The 27821-nt window shown below is 42.1% G+C and overlaps 1 protein-coding gene across 3 annotated transcripts in view; it reads right to left on the reverse strand.

Annotated features, from left to right (window-relative positions):
- Positions 1–16859, reverse strand: part of PAPOLA (poly(A) polymerase alpha) — a 58020-nt gene extending 41161 nt beyond the window's left edge. For all 3 annotated transcript variants that reach the window (XM_041757722.1, XM_041757721.1, XM_041757720.1), the window contains exons 1-2: positions 16635–16859; positions 359–532 (exon numbers count right to left, since the gene is read on the reverse strand). In XM_041757722.1, the coding sequence (XP_041613656.1) occupies positions 359–532; positions 16635–16642 (182 nt within the window). In that variant the 5' untranslated portion in view covers positions 16643–16859. The remainder of the gene's footprint in view (positions 1–358; positions 533–16634) is intronic.
- Between the last annotated feature and the right edge of the window lie 10962 nt (positions 16860–27821).

Below are 27821 nucleotides of genomic sequence, written 5' to 3' on the forward strand. Positions count from 1 at the left end.
AAATGAATATCAGTTCTCAATAGGTTGCTCCCTAAATTTTAACCAGTTTCTAAGTTATCAGAAAGTAAGCACATAGTAGTTAACTGTACGTAGGCACTGTTACACTGGGTAAGGCATTCCTTTGGCTGAGTAAGCATTCCCCTTTTGACAATTCTGTACTTTAATAAGCAAAAAAAGCATCAAAACCCCTTTTTAGGGAATAAAATTATATGTAGAAAAAAAAGGTTTTTTTCTAAGCATCATTCTTGTCTGAAAAAGATTTCAGAGAATAATTCTGAGTAGACAATGCCTCAAAATTAGTTTATTACACTGATAAAAAATTATAAATTAAAAGAAAAATATGTATCTGTGTATTCACCTGCGCTGCAGTTCCTCTTCCTCTTCAAAAACCCCAAAGGGCTTCAGAGTCTCAATTAGTTTTTGTGTAAGCAGGCAGTCAGTCTCCTTGGGGGCTGCTAAGCTGATAGGAGAGGTAATGCCATAGTGCTTCTGGGGCGGCTGAGTTTGTTGTGATCCCTGCGTTGTAACTGGACTACAAACAAAATTAGATAAAATTACTGCCAAAGGATTTCTACAATCTGAAACAAGCTGTTTGACTAGAAAAACGGCTTTAGTAAATACAATGCATTTCTACACAGTTGGTTTCCTGACATACCTAAAATGACTGCTTTCAAAAGGCATCTTACAACAAAAATTAACCAACTAAAGGCAAGTGACCAAAAAGAAAACTCCATTTCTCTTCCAAGTATTTTAATTTTGTCATGACCTAAATATCTAAATTAGCTGTAAGAATCCAGATCAAATATACTGGTAGAGAAAACACAATCTAGAACATAGTGAACTTCTGAGAAACTTTAGTTCTTGAAAAGGAGCCAAAATCTGTTATACTGTTATTTCTAAAGCAATGATAAACACACTACAAAAACACTATTTAACCAATACAAGAGACTCTCCACAAACAGAATTTAGTAATCTGACTCACAGTGAATAAAATTTGTAAAATAACAAGGGAAAATAACAAAGATCAATTGCAGAATGGGGGGGGCACTATATTCATACTAAGCTTAATACACATTTCTGGAGAGATTTGTACTCCAATAGTGTTTTTTTTCCCATTTTAAGAGAAAATCTAGATTTTTACAATCAGTATTTTAAATCTGTAATGATTTAAAAAGGAATGGCATGCTTGAAATGCTTTAGGATATTAAATTGACTAGTTATTTTTTGTTGAATTACATACATCGAATGTATATACATACATACACACCCCTATTTTTCTTTCCAAGTTCTAAGTATGTATTTTTTTTTACACTGAAAAGGGAAAAAATGAAGTGCAATAATCAACTTAAGCAATAATGTGCCAAATCCAAGAATCCTACGCAGGAAGTCCCATTATGCATTTAATAACTATCAATTGGGTTCTGGTTTGTACTGTAACTGCTGGACAATGTTCTATATTTTGTCTTCTGATATCAACACAGAACTAAGAATGCTAGGAAGCCTATACTGCTTGTTTCTAAGTTAGCCATTGGTCCATTTATTATCTAGTCAATGTTTCCTGATCTAGTTATGCACGGTCTCAATTTTAATCCAGGTTTATAATAATATTTACTAAATAAATGTAAGTCAGATATATTATCTGTTACAGCAATTAATTCATGTCAGATCCTTTCTCCTACTCCTATAACCTGAACTGCAAAGCTATATAAATGCTATGTTAATTCACAGAGCTGGGGATCCACATGACCACCAATCACTGCCTCAGACCACATATATCTTACATTAATGTCCTATTTTTCAAATTCACGTAGCATCTCCCGTGATTAAAATATACAAATTAACCTAAGTGTAAAGGCATTCATGTCTTGGCTAGTTCAGATTTTTGTCAATAAACACATAGTTATCGTCAGGTTCCATAAAACTGACCTCAGAAATGTAGCCCTCAAAGCTGCCTAACCATTTGAGAATTCACCTTCATACTCTAATTTCATATAAATTAGGTACTAAACGGAAGAGTACACTTACTACATTTCCCAAAGTGATCTTTCTCTCGTATTTTTCATTGCTTCATAGGAGTTTCTCCAAGTAAACTAGAACCCTTCGTGACTATCACACAGGGTTACGAATACTTTAATAAATTATTTTAACATTGAGTAAAGCCAGAAATGAAAACAAGTGCAAGCTCACTCTAGTCAGACTTTGTTCAAACAAGGAGAGATTTCAAGTCCAGTGTGAAATGAATTCACATTTTCGTAACTTCAGGTAATAAACCTCAACTGGATTGTTTGTTTTGTTTTGAGCAAGGAGTATGTTTCTCTGCATTCGTTCCTTTTCTGATGGGGAAATCCATTACCAGTTGAGTTGGGTCATCAACAAAATATGAATACCCACTCTCTGTGAAGTTAAGGCTCACTTACTTATCTTCCCCATTTTTTTCTTTCTCAAATATTCAAGTTTTTCTTTGTCACACAAAAAACAATGCTTGGAAAGGCCCTGTCTACTTCAAAAATAACACCAGAATATTAGGATACAAACTAATGTTTCTAAATTCACATCAAATCTGCTCACCCTAATTTGAAAAATATGTTGATTTTTATGAGTTTCCACACTAACATTTTGATAGGGAAACAAATCAGATGCAAATTATAGCTTTCTATTTACTTTATTCAAAATATAGTCACATCATCTAAATTAAAATCACATTTATTTGTCCCATCTAATTCAGGAAAGAACATATATAGCATATATCTACACACATATAATATAGATAGAGCATATATCTAATTCACGTACACATATAGAATATATACCGATTCAGGCGCAGCCCGGGTGGCTCAGCGGTTTAGCGCAGCCTTCAGTCCAGGGTGCGATCCTGGAGACCTGGAATCAAGTCCCACGTCAGGCTCCCTGCATGGAGCCTGCTTCTCTCTCTGCCTGCGTCTCTGCCTCTCTCTCTCTCTCTCTCTCTCTCTCTCTCTCTGTCTCTCAAGAGTAAATAAATAAAATCTTTAAAAAATTAAAAAGAACATACACGGATTCAAGAACACATCTAAGAGAATAAAAATAAATCAAAATCAAATTAAAGGGAAAAAAAAGAAATACATGTTCTGAAAATTACAAAATAAAAAGCCAATAAAAAATGGCTTAATCTTAAGAAGCTGGACTAGAAATTCCAGGCTGCCATATGCTTTGAATATCCAAAATGTCCCAAGTAGAAACATTAACCATGACTGTACTTCAAATGGAGAAAGTCAAGTTTTCCATTCAATTCTAATATGAGAAATCAAGTAGAGTGATAAAACAACTTAAAGATCTTTTATTTGCTGATTTGTTTCTAACAAAACAAAAATACATACTCCAATAGTGGGTAATTTAAAGGATTCTGCTTTACAGACCTTCTCCTGGAACAATACACCAGTCAGCCATCAATCCTAACAATGCAAAGTTATTCCTCCCATTCTCAAACACATTAGAGATCATTTCTAGAGACATTTTTTACCAGCATTTAGTTTTCTTCAGACATTAGTCCATATTTAAAATAAAACTCTACAATTACATGAAACAAAAACCAGACTAGATACAGAACTACATACAGTATTTGTGATTCATTAAAATGTCTTTCAGGTTTTTACTATGAAGAACACTTGTGCTTTTTCTGAGCAGCTTATTTTCATCTCACGAATAGGATTTATCTTTACTTTTAGGATACTGTGAATTCTCAGAGTGAAACGGGCCATCCGACAAGTTCTCTACAACAACACAAGTATCACTGTCTGTAAGAACTCGTACCCTAATTTCTTGCTGTTTTGTATTTCTATCCTTATTTTTCCTTTTCACTCAACCTTTAATGCAAAACATTTTGCTGGGTTTTAACATGTGACTAAAGCATTCTGTCTTAATCCTTTCTGGATCAGAGTGAGATATAAATACATACCTACACTTATAGTACATATATGTACTTTGCTCCCTCTCAAAATCAAAAGAGAGGGCAAGATATTACTTCCCCATTCCACTTGTTTTGGTGAGCAGGAGAGTGGTGCCCAGGGCGGGGGCAGGTGAGAACAGTGTTAAGTATTTGCAGAATTTTTCTCTGCCTTAGATAATGAGATTTTTTTTAAGGTTTTATTTATTTATTCATGAGAGGCAGAGAGAGAGGCAGAGACACAGGCAGAGTTCTCGGAGAAGCAGTCTCCATGCAGGACTCGATCCCAGGTCTCCAGGATCACGCCCTGAGCTGAAGGTGGCGCTAAACCAGCTGGGCCACCAGGGCTGCCCGGATATTTTCTTTGCAATATTTAAAACACTTTCATCAGGGGTGTCTGGCTAGCTCAGTCAGTTAAGCATCTGCCTTGGGCTCAGGTCATGACCTCGGAGTCCTGAGATTGAGCCCAGTCTGCTTCTCTATCACCCTCTGCCCCTCCCCTCTGCTCGTGCTCTCACATTATCTCAAATAAATAAAATATTTTCATCAAAGCAAAGCTTACACAGGACATGTGCCCATTTTTCCCTTTCTTTCTTTTTTTAAGTTTTAACACTCTGTAACAATTCCATTCCGACTACACTAGCTTTGACTCTTGGCACCTTGTTCCGATTCTTCTTTCTCCCTTGCCATGCCAGTCCACCATCCACACTCCTACCAAGCATATCTTCCTAAAACAGCTTCCTTAAAAACTTCCATGATTTCTGGTATTGGAATTCAAAATTCTTTTTTTCTATAAGTTTGTTCTTAACTCAGAAGCCATCTGATAAAATAGAAAGAATGCAGACTTGATTTCACAGCTACTAGTTATATATATACTATATATATAGTTATATATACCTGGTTTCACTTCTGTCACTAGTTATAATATTATCCAGAAGTTGTACCTCTAGGGACTTATATTAGACTTTACTAAATCTCTTTACACTGGATGGCAAACCAGGAATTTAAAAACTATAGCACATCTATTAATACTAAAGAGTAGTTTCCAAGCACAATACTCAAAGGAAAAGTCCTTTCCCGATGCTAGGCTGTAGGGTAACACAACTCACTTAGGATAAACATTTAGGTACTTAGAATAGTACATTTTTGTGAAATTAGTGCATGACTGTAGGTTGCTTATTTCAGCTATATATTTACTTCAAAAGTTTAAGTATCTAACTTAATAGGTATACTTGAAATGTCAAGAACCACTCTGGTACGGTAATGATAGCGCTAATTAATATAAGTTCCTAGGAAAAAAAAAACAAAAAAAACAAAAAAAAAATATAAGTTCCTAGGATTTGTTAACTGTAGTTTAGTGGCTATATATACAAAGTATGATCAATCTCTGGATACATTATGCTAATAACCATTTCAAGTCACTGAGGAAAATAAGAACACTCAAATGGGTTTGGTTATCCATTTTAAAATCTAGATTCTAGATGCCATAATATTAAAGAACTAGAAATATTTCAAAATATTTAAAAATTAACACTATTTTTAGAACCATATTTAAGCAAGACACACAAAACTCAAAAGCCATACACAAGATTTACCTACATAAAAAGATTTTAGCTTTTATACAACAAAAATATAAGCAAAGTTAAAACAAACGATAAGAAAAAAATACATGCAATCTATCCCAAAAGACAAATAGTCTCAATGCATAGAGTTCTTAAATCAACTAAAAAAAGTTTCACTGCACATCAGGCGAGGAAACGAGGACAACTATTTTTCTGTCAGATTACAGAAAGTAATCAATTAAAAATGAAAGATATAAACATACAATATTGGTAATAGTGTAAAAAAATGAGCACTCTTGGGATCCCTGGGTGGCGCAGCAGTTTGGCGCCTGCCTTTGGCCCAGGGCGCGATCCTGGAGACCTGGGATCGAATCCCACATCGGGCTCCCGGTGCATGGAGCCTGCTTCTCCCTCTGCCTGTGTCTCTGACTCTCTCTCTCTCTCTCTGTGACTATCATAAATAAATAAATAGAAAAAAAAATTAAAAAAAAAAAAAGAAAATGAGCACTCTTATCCAGCACAATGGAAATGAACATAAAAGCAATCTGACAATATTCATTAAAATTAAAAATGCATGTATCAATTTTAAAAGTTTATGTAGAGCAACTTCACCTCTAGTAATCTATCTTACAGGGCAGCCTGGGTGGCTCAGCAGTTTAGACCGCTTTCAGTCCAGGGCATGATCCTGGAGACCCAGGATCGAGTCCCATGTTCAGGCTCCCTGCATGGAGCGTGCTTCTCCCTCTGCCTGTGTCTCTGCCCCTCTCTCTCTCTGTGTCTCTCATGAATAACTAAATAAAATCTTTTAAAAAATCTATCTTACAGAAATACTAGGACACAAGACTCAAGCCAAAGGACCTGAAGTTGGGGAAACATGTTCTTTTTAATTCACAATACAGTTCCAATATATGAACTGTAACACAAAAATCCAAATTTCCAGGGATCCCTGGGTGGCGCAGCGGTTTAGCGCCTGCCTTTGGCCCAGGGCACGATCTTGGAGACCCGGGATCGAATCCCACGTCGGGCTCCCGGTGCATGGAGCCTGCTTCTCCCTCTGCCTATGTCTCTGCCTCTCTCTCTCTCTCTCTCTCTCTCTGTGACTATCATAAATTAAAAAAAAAAAAAAAAATTAAAAAAAAAATTTCCAGCCTCTGTGGGATAGGGGTACAATAGATGATAAGACAGGTCAAATACAGGCCCCAAATCCAACAATAAACTTGAAATAAGTAGTGCCTATTATCTCAGAATTATCCTCTTTGAGGGGGTGGAGTAAGTACCTCTGTGACTCCAGAAGTTGTGGAATTTGACCGTTCTCATAGGAATAACACAAAAAGATGCCCAAGGTTGTTCACTGGAGCACCGTATACAATATATTAACTGGAAACCACCTAAATATCCACTAATATAATAGAGGACTGGTTAATTACAGTACATTCTAACAACATAATACCATGCCATATAAAAAGAATGAGGTGATTATTATATGTGAGTAGCATGGAAAGATGCCTACAAACATTATCAGCTGAAAAAAAGCCATGGAATATAATTATGATAATAGTATTCATTGAAACCTCAACATATTCCAGACAACATGTCAAGTACTTTACAATATTCCCAATTGTTCCTAACAACTCTACTATTAACTCTCTCCACGTTAAAGATGAAGAAAGTAGAGAAACAACGACTTGCCTAAATTCATTGGGCCAGATTAAGAACCGAGGCATCTAATCTCTATACTGAAGTGTCTACAACATCTTTCCTGATACATAATTTTATATATTTGAAAAAAAATTTTGGCTATAGATACATGAAAGCACACCAAAAAGAACTAAGATATTTTCACTTCGCACTTTATAAAGGTTTATTTCATGATGTCATACAAAAGGTCAAAATCATCTAATTCTACCATTCACCATTAAACTAAGTGGTAGCAAGGAGGCAAAAATAACACCCTAAAATTAGTCCCTGGCAGCAAGGGACACAAAATAAATGTTCAATTTAAAATAATTAGCGTTTTGATTATTAAATTTTTAAAAATCAGTTTATGCTACTCAAAACACATCATTGTAAAGAGAAATAAACAAGACTTTAAAAATGGATTTCTCGGACACCTGGGTGGCTCAGCAGTTGAGCGGCTGCAGCTCAGGTCATGATCCCAGGGTTCTGGAATACAGTACGCATCCGGCTCCCTACAGGGAGCCTGCTTCTCCCTCTGCCTGTGTCTGCCTCTCTCCTCTCTCTCTCTCTCTCTCTCTCTCTCTCTCTCATAAAAAAAATAAAATCTTTTAGAAAAACTGGATTTTTTTTAATTTTTTTATTTATTTATGATAGTCAGAGAGAGAGAGAGGGAGGCAAAGACATAGGCAGAGGGAGAAGCAGGCTCCACGCACTGGGACCCCGACGTGGGATTCGATCCCTGGTCTCTAGGATAGCGCCCTGGGCCAAAAGCAGGCGCCACCCAGGGATCCCAGAAAAACTGGACTGATGAAGTTTGATAATCCTGATGCCTTAGCAGTTTCCTGGAGCAATAAATAAAGCATAGTTTGCTGTGCATTTACTATTTCTAATTGTAGTATTGCAGGGAGAAATCCATTCTTTTCTTGAAGCACCTTTTTCTCATTTAACTTCATTTTGCCAGAAAGTATAGCATTTATTAGGCTGAAATATACTGAACTCCTAAATATGTATGAAAGACAACACTAAACTCAGGAATAAAAAGACAATCTCTGCTCTCAGTGACCATCTTAGATTTGGTCTAGGATACAGATCCTTAAAACTAGTGTAAAGTAAAAGCTTAAAATAAATACTACAGAAACAAAGAATCAAGGCTATCCCAAAGAATACCCTTAAGGAGGTGTGCACTCCAAATGGCTTTGATGCGGGTGGGAGGGAGAGCATCATCCAGACAGATGATTATTAACACAGGCAAGGAAAGAACAACAAATCACCAATGGCGTTTTCCCAAATAGTTAATGTTTAATGACTGTGCATCCCAACTATTGATGAATCCCTGCCTCCTCATATTGGACATGTGGAATATGTTGTCCCCTAGGGTATCAACAAAGTCAACTGCCTTAAAATTAATAGCTACCAGCCAACAGAAAACACTTATCATTTCTTCCCAGTTTTAGTCAAGTTAAAATTGAAGCATCACTTGCTGGACAGTCTTCGTTGGAAGCAATCAGACAAATCAAAAAACTATTTAATGTAACAATTCACCGCAATATAATTTGCTGTAAAGAGACTTTAACCCTAAACATAATGTGCCCATTGGGATTAAGCAGGAAAGAAAGGACACTGGATAGAAGAGGAATAAGAGATCTTTTTCTAAAGTACCTAATTGTGCAGTCAATAATAATTCTTAACTCAAATAATACAATCTCTTTTACAAGAAGTTTAACATAGAACTTTTTAATTTTACTAGTAGCTTAGTCAAGCCAATAACCAAGACAATGTATTTGATCACCAAGAAATTATACAAAGAATCACTAATTCACCCTCCATGTATTCTGTATAAGTGGTACCAAACATATTTACGACCTCACTATATTCTTAGTTATTCTTTTTTTTTTTAATTTTTATTTATTTATGATAGTCACAGAGAGAGAGAGAGGCAGAGACACAGGCGGAGGGAGAAGCAGGCTCCATGCACCGGGAGCCTGATGTGGGATTCGATCCCGGGTCTCCAGGATCGCGCCCTGGGCCAAAGGCAGGCGCCAAACCGCTGCGCCACCCAGGGATCCCGACCTCACTATATTCTTAAAAAATGTATTCCAGGGGCAGCCCCGGTGGCGCACCGGTTTAGCGCCGCCTGCAGCCCGGGGTGTGATCCTGGAGACCCAGGATCGAGTTCCACGTCGGGCTCCCTGCATGGAGCCTGCTTCTCCCTCTGCCTGTGTCTCTGCCTCTCTCTCTGTCTCTGAATAAATAAACAAATAAATCTTAAAAAAAAAAAAAAAAACGTATTCAGCCAGTATTTAATAGGCAGAGGGCCCAGTAATAATTTATGCTCGATGGGACTAAAGTCTAATGAATCTCAGGGTGAAACTTTGGAAATGCAAGGCTGATTACGCAGAGAAAGACTACTTATTTCTCAGTTATAATAATGGCTAAGTTATTCTTCCTTCCTAAGGCCATTTCCAACTGCCCCTTTGCCCACTCTCCCCAAGGGGCTGGGAGAAGTAAAACAACAACCAGCCAGACTACAGTACTTAAGCATCAGTTTGCCAAGTACAACTTGAAAATGAAGAAAATCTAAATAAAACAGAGAACCTGAAAAATTATAAAAATATATTAGAAAAGTATTAATAGTCAAAAATATGTTATAGTATCAAAACACTAACTCCACGAAATGCAAGATGTTTTTGATGACCAAAATGACAGGAACCCTATTCTGAAACAACCCAAAAACTATAAAAGCCATCATAAAATTCAAGAAGCTAGTTTCTGGACAAAACACAGAAGGAATACAAATTTGAAAGACAATTCTGTGACAGAAGAGATAGAAAATAAGATATCTAACAAAATCCCTACTTTTTTTCCTTCCCAAATCCTTAAATTTCCACAAATGTGAATCTCTAAATCCTAATTCTGCAGACCTACAACCCAAAGATTAAAAAATAACACAATCCACAGAACGCGGTGGTCACAAAATGGGAGTATGTAGAGTAGTAAACCTGTACATGGCTTTAAATAAATAAAACTAAAAATACATTCTAAGATCTTAGGTTCAGTAGTGTTTTATACTTTACATACCCTTCATGTATATAATACATGTCACCAGTAAAAAAAGAAAAAAAAAAAACAAAACAAAAATCTTGAGATTCAAATATTTTACACACAAGAAATGTGATCTTGAAAATTAATTCTACCTAAGACTTTTAAACGGATTCCAACTGAGCTGATCAAACACAGTTCCCAAAAAAGTCCACAGGAGATCGTATAGTATTGGAATGAGAACGGAACATAGAACCCACAGTGGAATTAAGTAAACCCCTATCTACAACTAAAAGCACCCTTAAAGACGCTGGACATGTGACTACTTCAAGCCTCCATTTAACCAACTTTAAAGGGAACTAATACCTCCTCCAATGCTGTTTTGTGAATCATAAACTGAGAATATGCAATTATTTAAAAGCTGCTGAATAATCAGAGCAATGAACATACAGAAAAAAGATGCCTCCCACCCCACCAAAATATGAAAAAATAGGGATCCAAATGGCTTCATTCTGGCCAGAATGCTTTCACCTGGGAGGGGTGAGGGTAGGGGATGGGGGTGACTAGGGAATAGGAATAGGAACTGAATAGGCTCATAAATGTATTCAATCCCAATACCTTATCTTTTAACTTCTCCATCAAAACACATGAACTGACAACAGATTTAAGGTAAAACACTACATTCCAAAACCACAGCCAACATTTATTTGGCACCAAGTAATTCATTATGCAATCTCTAAATCCTAAAATCTGAAACCCAAAATCAATGTTACCGTCCCTAAAGGTTATCCAGTTCTGCATCTACAACAACAAAAAAATTTAAACCACATGTGTGTCCATCCCTCCCAACTGTCCAAAAACCACCCAGAAATGCTACAATGACACCAGACTGGAAATAGCAGCTTGGGGCAGCACTCAGCTGTTCCTATATGGCAGCAATTCTCAAGTTCTCAAACATTTTGGTCACAGACTCCTTTTACAACTCTTAAGACTTACTGAGGGCCCCAAGGATCTTTTGCTTATATGGATTATGTCTGCCAACATTTACTGCACTGGAATTATAAAGGGGACCAATTTTTAAGTGTTTATGTAGTTAAGTACCGAGAAATCTGTTACATGTTAACATAATTTTTAAAAACTTTTCTCCAAAACAAAAAATTTAGTGACACTAATCTCACTGTTTTACATATTATTGCTAATCTCCTTAATTATGGCTTAATCAAAGACAGCTGTATTCCTGTCTGCTTCTGCATTCAATCCTTTTGACAAGTTGTTTTGGTAGACACATACGAAGAAAACCTGGTGTCACACTATTTCAATAGCCTTTTCAAATAGTTGTGGATATTCTTTTGATACTACCCCAAAACTCCACAAGTAGTAACTGATTAAAGGTTAATTACAGTATCAAAGCTGAAATCACATCAATAAATCCCTTAAGTGCACTAAAATCCACTGATGTAGGGGTACTTTGCAGGTAGAGCCTGTAACTCTTAATCTCAGGGCTGTGGGTTCGAGCCCCATGTTGGGTGTACAAATTACTCAAAAATAAAATTCTAAAAAAAAATCCATAGGTCTACACTGCACTTTAAATGTGCCTTTTCTTGTCTGAGGAAAGCATCCTCGTCCCACGGACCGACGGGAAAGTGGCTTCTCCAGCCCAGCCGTCCGTGCTGCAGACTGTCTGCCCCTACTGCCTACGTCCTCAGGTCCTGCCTGTTTCTCCTGCCTAAACGACATCTGGACACTTCGAATTTTTCCATAAAACTGATCTTTTAGAACTGTTAGAATCTTTTAGAACTGTTAGGAAACAAGGAAACAAGGCTTTCCCCTTAGACTTTTACCCCTTAGACTTAGACCCCTTAGACTTTTCCCTGATTCCAATTACCTTAAGTTTGCCCAAATTTGTGGGTGGCTTCATCCCCTCAACTAAACATTTAGTCCTTTGTTTGGTTTACATCACAGAAGCACTGAAATCAAGTCCAATAAAATAAGAACCAGCCGTGAAAAAAATAAATGTGCCTTTTACCAATGTATGATTTTATTACATCAAAATTAGGATTATTTTCCAAATGTTGACATATTAGAAAATACGTATTTTTAAAAACATGTATCATTAATATCACTATCAACCTAACCAGAAACATGTTTTTTTAAAACTGACCAGGAAGCTGTCAGTCTCACAGTGACAGAGACAAGCTTTCCAAAATTCTAGTATTTATCTTAAAGTTCAAATTTATCATTTGGCCACCAATGTTGTCAGCTGTTTTCCTTAAAGAGACAGGCTCACTTCACTTTCAAGTAAATGTTAAATGGTCCAAGTGTCAAGACCCACAGCTCATTTTTTTTTTCCCCAGATAAAAGAGCTCCAAGAGAGAAACACTACATTAGCTCACAAATCAATCAGGTGCTTTTCTCAAAACAACCATTCTACTTTTTAGCATACAGCTTTATGTGTACTTCCCATTTTAACATGGCTTATTTAAGACAGAGTCAGAATTTACTAAAATTATCATGTCTTACTATTTCAACGAGAACTTTTTAAAATATGTGTGATGAAGAAATACAATGACTATTAGTCCAATATGGTGCCTCTGCCTCAATTTTCCCTAAGAACAGCATTATCCATTACTATTTTCACATCATTGATGAAAATGTCAATAAAAAAAGAGGTAACATTTGAGCACTATTATGAACATAGTTTGAATTTCATGTACTCCCTAAAAGGACCTCAAACACCTCCACAGATCACACTGAGAATCACTGGTACCCATTACCACCCACCAAAAGGTCTCAGTTGTACCTGTTATGACTTCATGAAACTAATTTTTTCTGACAGCCCCAAATATTTGGGAGTAAAGCTATTGTCTCCTCTGTTCCCCAAGTCTTGCTAAATATTTCTTCCAATAACTTCAACAACATTCTATGAATGTGGTAGGGATGATAAGTCACTGACAATGATTACTCTCCTCCAAATCTTTTTATTACACTTGTGATAGCCAGAACTGAACTGATTCGAATAATGGCTCTACCCAGTACAAGGTAGGGCGGATATCAGAACACAGTTCCCAGAAAGGTGTTATACTCTATCAATGCAGTGATTCTCAACAAGGAGAATCTTGCCAGGGTACATCTGCCAACATGTGGAGACATTTTTTTGGTTATCACTACTGGAGAGATAGGGGCCGGGGCTCCTGCTGTTAAATTTACCTTACAACATACAAAACAGTCCCCTTCAAAGAATTATCTGACTGTGAATGTCAACAGTACCCACAAGAAAAACCCTCTATTAATGGATCCTAAAGACTACCAAAATTTTTGGAAGCTTCATCACTATGGCTCTCAAATCATACCAGTCTTTCAAAATTATATATGCTATTACGTATGACTTTTACACAAAACATGAACACTTGTTCACAATGTTGTAACGACCTAAACTTCAATAATCTATTTTTATTTAACCATCCTGACAGCTCAACTATGGTCTATGCCACAGTCCCTCCCACCTAGATTTAACAGGACAAGCAAACTAAAATGCAAGTGAAAATCAAAACAATGGTAAGCCTAGAAAACACAATTCAAAACTTCAAAGAAACAAAATGAAAGACAATGTGACACCAGAACATGAAAAACAAAGAAAGCCAATTAATGAGGAAAAAGGCCTATTTAACTAGGCAGCCTGGCATTTTTGAAGTTTATCTAAGAATATTAGGGTTAAAAATGAGAGAGATAGCTAATGAAAAAAGTGGGCATATTGTTCACATTTCAAGAAACACACTGGAAAGCCAATTATCCATGTGTGAATCTGCTGTCTGAACTCTTCCATTTTATACATTTGAACTTCCAAAAACATTTATGCTCTGAGGTCTTTAAGGAAAATGTACACCTCCCTTCCTCAAAGAAAGCTGGGAAACAGTAGGCATAAAAGTATTTTTAGGGATCCCTGGGTGGCGCAGCAGTTTAGCGCCTGCCTTTGGTCCGGGGCGCAATCCTGGAGACCCGGGATCAAATCCCACATCGGGCTCCCGGTGCATGGAGCCTGCTTCTCCCTCTGCCTATGTCTCTGCCTCTCTCTCTCTCTCTGTGTGACTATCATAAATAAATAAAAATTTAAAAAAAAAAAAAACCTCTTAAGGTGAACATTTCCTAACACTGATCAATTTGTAATACTGAGATGATCATCACAAAGTTGTTTTTCAAGCAGTGCAATAAAATGTGAGCTAACACAAAGAAGTCACATGGCATCACTAAAAACATTTACTTGCTCTGAACTGAAAAATGCCATAAAAATCAGTACTCCTAGTGTCTGTCTCCACCAGTCATAAAAGCATGAATGAATCAATTAACAGGGATTGCAGATTCTAAGATTTTAGGTCTGCATAATTAAAACAAATTCTCATTTACAGAAATATGTTGATAGGTCTCTCGAAAATGACAGGAGTGGTTGAGGAGCATGAAATCCCTTTTTTTAAATACTGTGTAAAGAGAAACAGGTATCAAAAAGCTTGTATCAAAGTCAGAGTCTCACCTGTAAAGACACACACACACACACACACACACACACACACAGGTACGCAGTCATACAAGTAAAACTGTAAAACTATAATCAGTGATATTTGCGAAAAACAAATGGTCTCTACTCAAAAAACAGGTAAGCCGACTGACTTATTTCACTCAGCAGAATACCCTCCAATCGGAGAAGGCAAACATTGTATGTTCTCATTCATTTGGGGAATATAATAAATAGTGAAAGGGAATAAAGGGGAAAGGAGAAAAAATGAGTGGGATATATCAGAAAGGGAGACAGAACATGAGAGACTCCTAACTCTGGAACGAACTAGGGGTGGTGGAAGGGGAGGAGGGCGGGGAGTGGGGGTGACTGGGTGACGGGCACTGAGGGGGCACTTGACCGGATGAGCAGTGGGTGTTATGCTATATGTTAGCAAATGGAACTCCGATAAAAAAAAATAAAACAGGTAAACCTGAGGTGCTGCTATGTTAGGTATCTAGACGTCATAAAACCTTTACTTTGCATTTAGGTAAAACTTCGAGTGTCGATTACATAGTTTTGAGACTATTTTGGGACTACAAAGAAGAAAATTCGGCCCCTCGTCTCAAAAGGAAGGAGCACTCTCACACTCGCATCTTCAGAAATGGAAGAAATGCAGTCTCACTACTGAGGCCTCTACACTGGATATACGCAGGGAGGAAAAAAAAAAGAAAAGAGAAGACAAGGTGTATAATCTACTTTCGATCCCTTACAATGAGTTCTCAGATTACATCTCCCTCTTTGAAACACAGAAAAACTTTTCTAAAACGCTGCAAGGGAAAAAGAAAAAATAAAGTATAAAACGCAGACCTCGTGAGAGCAGAAGGCAAAAAAGGACGGAACAGCTTCTAAGCCTACAAACCAGAGAAATTAAAAGTACCCGTGGAGATGGGAGGGAGGAGGAGGCAAAAAGCGTTGGATCGATCCTCCCAGCGCAGAACAGGGAGCACACACCCGACGCTACGCGCGGTGGAGGGACACCCCGGCAGGTGCCCCTCTGCGGGCCAGGGGAAGCCTGGGGGGGGGGAGGACGGTGGGGAGGATGGGGAGGACGTAGAGGACCCGGGGAGGATGTGGGGGGAAAGGGCCGGGAGGGGGGGGGATGGAGAGGACGGGGAGGGGGGGCTAGGATGGGGAGGGCCAGGTGGGGGGAAGATGTAGAGGACCGGGGGGCGAGGATGGGGAGGGCCAGGTGGGGGGAAGATGTAGAGGACCGGGGGGCGAGGATGGGGAGGACCAGAGGACCGGGGGGGGGGGGGGGAGGACCGCGGGGAGGAGGACGGCGGGGAGGAGGCGGCAGTGCAAACAGCGAGGCTCCTGGCTCTAAGCCGGGGTGTTAGCTGCAGCCCGCGCGGCCCCGGGCGCGGAGGTGCGTGGCCTCGGGAGCACGCCCGGGGCTTCCCGGGAACGAGAGGAAGCGAGGACCGCGGCGGAGGCCGACCGGGCAGACAAGCCGCGACGAGCCCGGGAGACGCCGGGAGCGAGCCCGGACCCCGCGCGCGGACCCCGCGGCCGGCTGGGCCTGCCGTCCCCGCCGCCGCCGGGCATTGTTTTTTCCTCCTTCCCTTTCTTTTTGTTTCTTGCTTCCGTCCCCGCACGGGGCGGGGAAGAGGCGCCCGGGGCTCAGGTTGCCCCCGGCCCTTCCGGAAGGGGAAGGCCCCCGGCCCGACGGCCGCGCCGCCAGGAAGCGGCGGGGGAAGCGCGGCGGCGAGCGGGCCAGGAAGCAGGAAGAGCCCGGTTCCCGCCGGCGTCCCCGCGGGGCCGCGGCCCGGCCCTCGCGCCACCCCCTCCCCTCCCGTCCCCTCCGTCCCCTCCCCCTCCCCTCCCCCTCCCCGACGCCCCCGAGGCCCCGCGGCGTGCCAGAGAAGACAGAACACACATCACTTACAACGGCATCGTCTCCTGCGCCGGCACCGCCCAGTCACTTCCCCCCCGCAACCGCCGCCGCTGCCGCCCTGGGCATGATCCACTGAGGCGGGAGGGAGGGGGGGGGCCTGCCTCGGCCCTGGGTCCAACCCCACTCCCGCACCGCTCCCGCCGCTTTAAGCGCTTCTCCTCCTTCCCCTTCGTCCTAACATGGCGCCCGAGCGCTACCACAGCAACGTTCTAGAACCGCTGACGCCGCCACGCACGCCGTGCGCGCGCCTGCGCAGAGGCCGCCCGGCGCCGCGCAGCCTCACGGGAATCGTAGTTCGAGAGGCGGCCGGCGGCGCGGCCGTTTCCGCCCCAGAGCCGTCGCGCTTCCGCGGCGGGTGGCGGGTGGCGGGCGTCGGCTGTCGGGTGCGAGCGGCGCGGTAGGCTCCGGGCGGCCGGCCGGCCATCGAGCGGGGACGCCCCAGTCGCCGATGGGCGCGACGTGGCACCTCACAATGCGCCGCCGTCCCCGCCGCCCGACGTCGCGGCGGCCGCGCTTCCCGTCGAACGGCGTCCGCGGCGGCGCTCGGAGGGGTCGGCCGACGGGCGAGGTGACCGGAAGCCCTGCCCCCGGGGTCGCGGCGACTGCGGTCCCCCGGGCGGCTTTCGGGCGAGGCGACGGGCGGGCTGCGCCGTGACGGCCGCGGGGCGGGACGCGAGCTGGCCTCCCCGGCAGCCGGGGCGCCGCAGCCTTCCGGTAAGTGGGGCGCAGACACCGCGCGCACCGCGGGGCTGTCGCGAGGCTTGGGCTCCCGGGGGGCGGGGGGAGGGGGCGGAGGGGCAGGGGGGCGGGGCGCCCGGCGAGTACCCCGCACCCGGGGCGAAACCCGGAGGAAGGGTGTCTGAGGCCGGCCCGGACCCTCCCCCCCTCCCTCCTCCTCTCCCCTCCTCCCTCCTCCCCCTCCCTCCCCTTCCTCCTCCCATCCTTCCCCCTCCTCCCCTTCCCTCCCCCCGCCATCCCTCTCCTCCCCATCCTTTCTCTTCCCCCCTCACCATCCTTCCCCTCCCCCTTCCCCCCCCATCCCTCTCCTCCCCATCCTTTCTCTTCCCCCTCCTCCTCCCATCCCTCCTCCCCTACCCCCTCTTCTCCTGCCCCTCCCTCCCGCATCTTCATCCTTCCCCTCACCCTTCTCCCTCCTCCTCCCTCCTCCCTCCCCCTCCCCCTCCTTCCCCTCACCCTCCTCCCCCTCCCTCCCCCCTCCATCCCTCTCCTCCCCATCCTTTCTCTTCCCCCTCCCCCCCACCCTCCTCTTTTCCCCTCCCCTCACCCTCCTCCTTCCATCCCTCCCCCTCCTCCCCCCCTCCGTCCCCAGTCTCCATCCCTCCCCTCCCCATCCTTCCTCTTCCCCCTCCCTCACCCTCCTCCTTCCTCATCCGTCCCCCCTCCCCCCCCACTCCACGAACTAGAACACGTTCTAGAGTGTCAGGCAGAAGGTTCATGACGGGGTAGGATGGAGAAAGCTCTAAATTGTGCAAGTAAGTAGATTCAGACTTGTCCGAGCTCAGGGAATGCTACCGCGTGTTCACGGAACACCTAGGAGGACCAGCGGTCCGGGACTAAAGGCGCAGGGGAAGGCCACCCGGGACCCAAACCTGCGTCTGTCCTAATACCGTAGCCCTTTGTCACAAGCGACTTTTGGACGCTTGAGAAGAGGCTGTCGCACTTTACGATGTAGTGCTAGGTGCCAAAATAACAGATTTCAGAGACCTCGGTAGGAACAAAATGATGAGATCCCTAATACGCATTCTCTATTCGTTGCACGCTGAAATCGTATTTTTCAGATATATAAAGGAAGTCCTCAAAGATAACGTCTTCTTCATCTGTTTCCTTTTAAAATGTAGCCCCTAGAAAATTTTGAATTATGTGCATGGCCCTCATTCCTCAAACAGCGCTGATGGGGAGCTGGACTGGTCCTAGACGCTCCACTCTTCTGTGGTTCCCTCACCCTCTTGTCATCTAGATGGTGTGGGTTGCGGGCCCAGGAGCAGACCTGTCCTTAAAAGTCTGAAAATCTGAGCTCCAAGAGGAATCAATAAAATAAAATTAAGGCTGCGGTCTTAAAATTTGCCCATGCACAGAGGCACTGATGATGTATGTCACAAATTTAAGAATAGGAACTTGTGGGCACCCCCAGTAGCTCAGCGGTTTAGCACCAGCTTCAGGTTGGGCGTGATCCCAGAGTCCAGGGATGGAGTCACAGGTCACGCTCCCCACAGGGAGCCTGCTTCTCCCTCAGCCTGTCTCTGTCTATGTGTGTCTCATGAATAAATAAATAAAATCTTTAAAAAATAAAATAGGAACTTCTTGGGGTGCCTGGGTGGCTCTCAGTCCATTTCTCGTCTGTCTTCCACTCATGTCCTGGGATGGAGCCCGGGGTCAGGCTCCCTGCTCAGCAGGGAGTCGGCTGCTCCCTCTCAGTCAGCCTCCTCCCCGCCCCCCCTTCATCGTGCATGTGCCCTCTCTCTATCTCAAATAAATAAATGAAGTCTTATTTAAGAGGTGTGGGGGCTTCTGTACACCTGTAACTACAACGTAATCCAACCCAAACTTCACGAGTAACAGGCCAGATGTTCACATATCCCCAGAGTTTAGAATCCACTTAAGTATATAGCTTGAGCCGAGGAAGGTGGAGCAGGAGATAAAGCCAGTGACCCCGAGAGCTGGTTACAGGACCCTTTTTGTTAGCTTTGCCTTGCTCGTCCTCAGAGCCCGGCCCCGTCCCTCCAGCTGCTGCCCCAGCCCTGCAGCCCTCGCCTCCTTACCACAGTGCCTGTGTTCTACTGGCTGTGAGGATGGAAGAAGACATTTTTCTACCAGTATCTTAAGTGTCATTCAGATTTCATTTTCTATGGAGCAGTGTCATAAGTAGTGGGGAGAATTCCTAAGCTGGCTTTCATAGGTCCACAGTGCATTCAGATTTAAGAAATGCACAGAAATGTTTCTGAGAACAGAACATCTTCATATATTGGAACTAGCAAGATTGTGTTTCAGTGTCATTTAGGAGGTGCTAATTAGAGATACTACGTTAATATGGAGATTTTTACCCCGATAATAAACTACAGTGATTTGTTTGGCAACTAATGATGCATCTGTTTAAAAATTTTTTAACCAGCATTAGAGACTCTTAACTCTAGAGAACAGAGGGTTGCTGGAGGGGAGGTGGGGGGGGTGCACTAAATGAGTGATGGGCATTAAGGGGAGGGCATTTGTGTTGAGTGCTGGGTATTATATGTAAGTGATGAATCACTGAAGCCAATGTTAGCACTGTATGCTAACTAACTAGAATATAAATAAAAATTTGGGGAAAATTTTTTTAACCAAGGTTAACTAGATCTATGAGTTACTCGAGTAAAAATAGTAGCATTTTCATCTAATGAGTACTGTACCTTTTTAAATTCCCCTTGGATGTTTATTTATGAAGAATGTGTCTCCTGCCATTTGCATGAAAGGAAGAACAGCAATAGCACATTGATAAGAACTAGCCCGAACCTTTGCCTCCTCTAGTCTCTGCCTTTAGGTCAGTGGCAAAAAAGTATTCCAGACTGAAGCCAAAAGGGCAAGTCAGTCTCCTCGATTCCTTCCTATGATTCCTAACTATCTCTCGATACCTGTAGCCAACCCGTCGCCAACTCCTGTCAATTGCACCTCCAAAATCCATCAGAAGTCACCCCCTTCTCCATCTCCTCTGCCACCACCCTCGTCTCAGCCACTGTGTTGTCTAGTGTGGGGTAGCCTCGGTGTCCTTCCCCTGCTTCTGCTTGTGCTTTCCTTCCACTCATCCCCCCATACAGCAGCTGGACTTTGAAAACGTAACTCAGATTTTATCACGCTCCCATAAAATGCAGTTTAATGACTTCCCATTGCTCTTAGAATAAAGCCAAACTTGACTGGCTTACAAAGTCTTGCGTGACTTGGCTCTTCATTTTCCCTCTAACCTCTTCTCAAACTCTGCCCCTTCCTCGCTGTGCTTCAACCCTACTGGCCTTTATTCTTTTCCTTAACCATGTTCAGCTCCTTGCTGCCTCAGAGCCTCCATGCTTCACCCCCGTTGCACTTCTGTCCTAGCCCCTCCCGTGGCTGGCTTGTTCTCAGCCTCTCGAAGCTCAGATGTCAGTGCCTCCCAGATGCCATCCCAGACCACCATATCTAAACTGTTTACTTGCATTAAAATCGTTATCACATAACCAGAACTTCCTCACTATTTTTTAAAATTTATTCTGTTATCCTCACTAAAATCTAAGCTCTATGAAGAAATGAACCGACTGTATTGTTCAAATTATTCTAAGCCCAAAGCACAGAACCGTGCCTGGCACATATTGGTACTTAAGAATTAAGTTGTTTCTGATTCTTTAAAAACAACTTAGATTTGCGCGGTATTTCCATTCAATTATTTTCTATTTTTTTCCATTTAGTTCTTTTCAATTCTGTAATTAATCTGGCTAGAACAAACAAAAACAGTTGGTAATTATCTTAGCATGAGCTGCCATAAGAAAAATACCACAGAATTGGTAGTTTAAACAATAGAAATTTATCTCCCACAGTTCTGGAGGCTGGGAAGTCCAAGGTTAAGGTGCCAGCATGGCCAGTTTCTGGTAAGGACACTCTTCCTGACTCATAGGTGACAGCTTTCTCACTGTGCTCACATGGTGGGGAGAGGGACCCAGGGAGAGGTGATGGGAGGGAAAGGAAGAGAGAGGGAGAATAAGCTCTCTGGAGTCTCTTTTAAGAATATCCTACTGGATCATGGCCCCACCCTTACGGCTCCATTTAACCTTACTTTCTTAGAGGCCCCATCTCCAAATACAGTCTCATGGCTGCAATGGGGGGAACGGGGGTAGTACTTCAACATATGAATTTGGGGACATTCAAAAGTTCATAACAATGATCACCTCAGTGTCCTAACTCCTAGAAAGTAATGATGCCTATTCAGTGATACTAGTTTAGTGCTCGTAACAATTTGCCACAAATTTCAAACTATTTAAAACATTTCAAAAAAACAGAAAAACACATTTATTACTGAACATTTTCTGGGAGTCAGGAATTTGGCTATGACTTAGCTGTGTCCTCTGATTCAGGGTCTTGAACGAGGCTGCTTTTGTGGTGGGCTGGGGAGTCTCATCTGACGGCTCAACTGTGGAAGGACTGACTTCCACACGCATCTGTTGGCACAATTCCAGCCTTTGGAGCTGTTGGATTGAGGATGTCGGCGTCAGGATGTCAGTGTCTTGCTGGCTGCTTGCTAAGGGCCCTCTCAGTTCTTAGCCATGTGGGTCTCCAACAGCGCAGCTTGCTTCATCAAAACACATTAGCTCAAAAAGCAAAAGATTCTGCTAGCATGATTTCATAGTCTTATGTAACCTAAGATTTGCTGAATTCCATGGCATAGAAGGAAATCATGGGTTCCACCACACTCAGAGAGTCCAGAAAGGCATGAATTCCATCAGGCAGGGATCATGGAGGGCCATCTTAGAATCTGCCTTCCTTCTCAACTAAACTGACTTTGTAAATAACACCTAATACAGTGTCATACACAAAAACACTCTATGTAATGAATTTGAATGGTATTGATTATAATTTCAATTTTTTTAACAAAAGACTAATGTTTTAAAGTGGGAATTCAAATGGTATTTTTCTTTCCTGCAGTGTATCTAAGGAACTGTATGGGTATGAACAGGTCCACATTTTAAGGGATTGTTTTGTCTTTTTTTTAGTTTAGGACACATGGTATATTTCATTCTTTTAAGGTAGAGCACTAATTCTTTTTTAAAAGATTATTAAAGTATAGTTATATGGTAATGTGTACAAGTATTAAGTCCTTTGTGCTTGTGCCTCATAACACTGCCTATTGACCTGTATGAATTTTATCCTGTGTACACTCTCCTGTACTCTCGTTACTCATTACCACCACCACCATTGCCATGTAACCCCTATTTTTACCTCTATCACTATGGACTAATTATATCTGTTTCTCAACTTCATATATATGGCATCATATGCTATTCACCCTTGTATGTAACTTCTTTCACTCAGCGGTACGTCTGTGAGACGTTGTGGGAGTGACGATTGATTCTTTTTCATTGCTGTGTACTATTCTCTACTGTCACACTATCTTTCTCCTGTTATAAATATCACAGTATATCTTTCTCCTATTAAGGGACGTTAAGGTTTTTTTCCAGTTTGGGGCTTTTATGAGTAATATTACTTGAATATTCTTGTACATGCCTTTTTGTAGACATAAGCACTCATCCTTCTTGGGTATATACCCAAGAGTGGAATTGCTGGATCATGTGTATACCCATACTTAGCTTTAGTAATACTTCCAAAGGTTATCACAGGGATAGGGCCAATCTGTAGTCCCACCAGCAACATACGTGTGTTCTAGTTGCTCTACATCCTCCCCAACACTTGATGTAAACAGTCCATTTAAGCCATCTGGCAGCATTGTGCCCAAATCCCCCTACAGTTTTCATTTGCATTTCTCTCCTGCTTAATGCCTTTGAGCGCCTGTTAATATGCTAATTGTTCATTTGGATATCCCTCTTTATGAAGTAGTTTCTCAAGTCTTATTCCTTTTTTTTTTTTTAAGGATTTTATTTATTTGTTCATGAGAGACATAGAGAGGCAGAGACATAGGCAGAGGGAGAAGCAGGCTCCCTGAGAGAAGCCTGATGCGGGACTAGATCCCAAAACCTGGGGATCATGCCCTGAGCCAAAGGCAGACACTCAACCACTGAGCCACCCAGACGTCCCTTGTTCATATTTCTAAATTGGATTGTCAAAAAAATTTTAAAGGTGTCTTTGTTGTAAATCAGGTGATTTGTTAATGTGTAGATCTGTTTCTAGACTCCTTATTTTTCCATTGATCTTAACTACTGTAGCTTTATAATAAGTCTTGCTATCTGGACAATGAAGTCCTTCAGGTTTTTGTTGTTCCCTAAGATTATCCTAAGTTCTGTTGTATTACCATATACATTTCTGAATCAGATGATCACTTCCCAGCAAAAAAAGAAAAGAGAGAGAAAGGAAACACACTGGGGTTTTGCTTAGGATTGCATTGACTCTACAGATCGTTATTTGGGGAGGAATTGAAGTATTAACAATATTGAGTTTTACAAGCCATTAATATAGTTTATCCCTCCATTTCTTTCATTTTTAACCATTATCAGCAGTGTGTTATAATTTTCAATGTAGAGGCTTTACACATCTTTTTTTGGAAATGATACCAGTCTTTTAAATAATATAACAAACTATGTTATATATAGTATAATACAAATATAAGTATAGTAAAACTACAGGATATATAATACATTCATCCAAATTATAGTTCTATCAAGAGGATGCTTAGCAGTGACAAGCTGGATGGCTCAGATTTTAGGAGGAAAATTGCCTTCAGAGACCTTAACTGTAAAGTGACACTTCATGAATTAAACCAGAAAAATGAAAAGTCACCTTAAAGACAACGCCTCCTAACCTAAGACCTGGAAGAATGAATATATTAATATCTCCGAAGAGACAGTGTGTCAAGAGGAGTCATGGAGATAAAAACTCACTGCTCATCCAAAGGCCAGGTGAGTGCACCTTGTCAGGAGAGCCCGAACACACAGGACAGGTATGGTGGGGAGTGGTGGATCAAGCTAGTGGAAGCCACTGCCTTGTCCTGGTTTTGCACTGGCCAAGCACTCGGGATCATCTGGCTACTTACCCTGCTTCTAGGAAAAGAAAGTACTGGTGAAACGGGTGCAAGTATCCACCCACTCAACAGTTACGTGTCTCATTGTAAGTGTCTCATTGTAAGTTCAGTTGGTACCGTCTTCTCTCCTGGTTTCCTAGGAGATTAATTAAGACAAATCAGCATCTCGGGGTCCTACCTGACCTAAGACATGGCTGAGGCTAGACTCTAGCATGAATTTGCCAAAATCAGTGCCACTTCATGAAGCCTCTTAGTGACCCTCAGAGTTACTCAAGTATCCCATCCCAGCCTATGGAAATGTGTATAATGGACTTCATCAAAAGACTGGAGATTTGAATTAGTTATATAAAAAATAAATAAATTTCAGCTAAATAGCTTTCACTCACTAATATTTATTACATCTCTACTATGTGCTATGTACCTTTTTCATCTCTCGAGATACAGAAAAATACAAAATCCCCACTTCTGTGGAGCTTACATTTTAGTGGAAGAAAGAGCTAATAGGTTTATAAAATGATGTCAGTGTAAGCAGAGAAAAGGAACAGAGTGAGATGTCATTGAGAGGATGGTATGAGGAGGCCCCTCTGGGGCATGATATTTGATCCAAGCCAAGGATGAAGTAAGAGTGAGCCACAGGGTTATATGTGGGCTGAGGACTCCAGGCAAAGGCCCCAAAGCAGCCTGCACTTGGCAATGAAGAGTGAAGTGAAGGGGCAGTGAAGCCATGAGGGGCCAGACTATAGGGCCTCGTAGGCTAGGTCAGGACTTTGCCTCCTACCCTACATGAGATGGCAAGGCCTTGGAGGGCTTTGAGGGGATCTGACATGTTTGAAAAAGATCCCCGTGCTGATATGTTGAGAGCTGTCACAGGAAGAGCAACCTAGTAACAGGTGACAGCAGCAATCCAGGTGGGAGACTTGGCCAGGACAGTAGCACTAGAGGGGTGAGAAGCAGGCTGATTGGAGTTATGTTGCAAAATTAAGCCAGTACAATGCGCTAGTGAACTGAGTATGGATTAAAAAAAAAAAAAAAAGTTAAAGGTGACGCCAAGTGGGAGGCCTGAGCAACTGGAAGGATGAAATTGCCAATCCCTGAGGTGGGGACCTGGGGAGCAGCAGTGGAGGGAAGGGGTGAGTGATTAGAAATTAGATTGGCTATGCTTTAGACATTCAGGTGGAGGGAAGAGAAGGTTGTAAGGAGGAAATGATAAAATGCTCGGAGAGGTCAAGTAAATGCTCAGAGAAGTCAACTTGTCAAAGGCCAAGATTTGACAGTTGGATTCGGAGGTCACTGGTAACCTTGATCCTCCAAAGAGGAACATGGCTGGAGGAGGATACAGAGGTCTAGGAAGATTTTTGCATTTTAATCATTTTTGTCCTGTTTCGTTTTGAAGTTTAGAAGCTAGTACATTAAGTTGGAAGGAAAGGGTGATAATTGAGAAGAGAGGAAGAGAGCAGACTATGAGAAAGGAGAGACAATTCTAGGAGCAGCATCTGATGATGTGAGACGGGATGTCATCCAGGACAGAAGTCAGGGGCTGGTCTCAGGTGGGAGCACAGGAAGGAAACAGAGCTAGTTTGCAGTAGGAGGATAGAACAGCTCTTTTGATTGCTAGGTTTTCTTGGTAAACTAAGAAGTAAGGTCATGAAATGTAACCATCATGAAGGCCTGAAAGGTAACTATTATAAAGGCCAATGACTTCAAACCTGAGGAGGTGTTCTCTCCATTAGTGTTTTCGATTAAAGTATAAAGGTCCAAAATAGTGCAGTGGAGCAAAAGAAAAAATAGGTAAATCCAACATCATCAAAATTAAGAGCTTTTTTTGCATTCAAGGGCACCCATCAGGAGAGTGAAAAGACAAGCCACAGAATAGGGGAAAATATTTGCAAATCATGTATCTGATAAGGGTTCATATCCAGAAAATATAAAGAACTCTTCAGTTCAATAGCAAAAAAACAACCCAAATACAAAGCAAAGGACAGGAATATACATTTCTCCAAAGAAGATACACAGATGGCCAGCAAGCATGTGCTTAGTTAACTGCGACCCACATCAGACCCATTTAGCATCACTGGCACACACACACACACGCACACAATAACAAGTGTTAGTAAGGATGCAGAGAAATTGGAATCCTCATGCATTGCTGATGGGAGTGGAAAATGACGCAGAGAAAGTTTGTTGATTCCTCAGCAAGTTAAACATAGACTTACTGTGTGATAGCAATTCCACGCCTAGGTATCCACCCCCCAAAATTGACACCAGGTGTTCAAACAAGAGCTTGTACACAAATGTTCATAGCAGCATTATTCACAATATCTAAAAGGTGAAAATGACCCAAATTGTCCAGCAATGAACGAATGGTTAAACAGCATGTGGTACATCTGTACAGTAGAATATTATTCAGCCACACAAAGGAATGAAGCCCTGATACATGCTATGGCATGAGCCTTGAAAATATGCCAGTGAAAGGAGACACAAAAGGCCATGTATTGTGATTCTATTTATATAAATATCCAGAACAAACCAACCCATAGAGACTGGAAGCAGATTAGTGGTTGCCAGGATCTGTGTTGAAGGCATAGTACAGGGTAAGGATTTCCGTTTGGGTGATGGAAAGGTTCTAAAACTAGGTAGTGATGATGAGTGTCCAAGACTGTGTGAAGCAGACTAGTGCCATCTTGGGTGAATGTGCCATTGATGCAGCTGTGTGACCTAAGCTTTCTTGAGCACAGCCCCCCACACACACACACACACATTCTTTCCTTTTGTTTAACCAGGCCTTTAAGTGATCTGTCCTAGAAATAGGACTATGACACACACCTATTCTTTTTGTTGTTGTTGTTTTAAGGGAGAAGGGGGCAGAGAGAGAGAGGGAGAGAGAATCTCAAGCAGGCTCCACGCCCAGTGCAGAGCTCTATCTCACAACCCTGAGGTGATGACCTGAGCTGAAATCAAGAGTTAGATGCTCAACTGACTGAGCCACCTGGGCGTCCCAGCACACACTTATTCTTAACCATTCTTCCACTGGGTGGACTCCCGGCCCCTACGACTAGTAAAAGCAGGTCTTAAGGGAGGTGGGGTTTGGGAGATCTACTGGTCTTGGGGCAACCCTGGGATACACTTCTGTCTGTAAGTCTTCTTAATAAACCATTACTTGTTAAGCTGGACTTGTCAGCCTTTTTCTTCGGTCTTCCTGCTTTCTCAGCCTTCAGAGGTCATTTTGCATAAACCCCCTTTCATGGAACAAACAGCGAATGTATTTGCACCACTGATTTATACACTTTTAAAATGGTCACCAAGGTAAGTTTTATGTTATATATATATTACCATAATAAAAAAAAAGTTCTGTTATATTCAGATGACATTATTTAAAGAGATGAAATATATTTTAATATATTTCTCATTCAGTGTAATTCTGGAAATTATGGGATTTTTTCAAGCTGAAAAAGACCATAGGGATTAATGGC

Source organism: Vulpes lagopus, chromosome 6 (assembly GCF_018345385.1).
Source record: "Vulpes lagopus strain Blue_001 chromosome 6, ASM1834538v1, whole genome shotgun sequence".
NCBI classification, from domain to species: Eukaryota; Metazoa; Chordata; class Mammalia; order Carnivora; family Canidae; genus Vulpes; species Vulpes lagopus.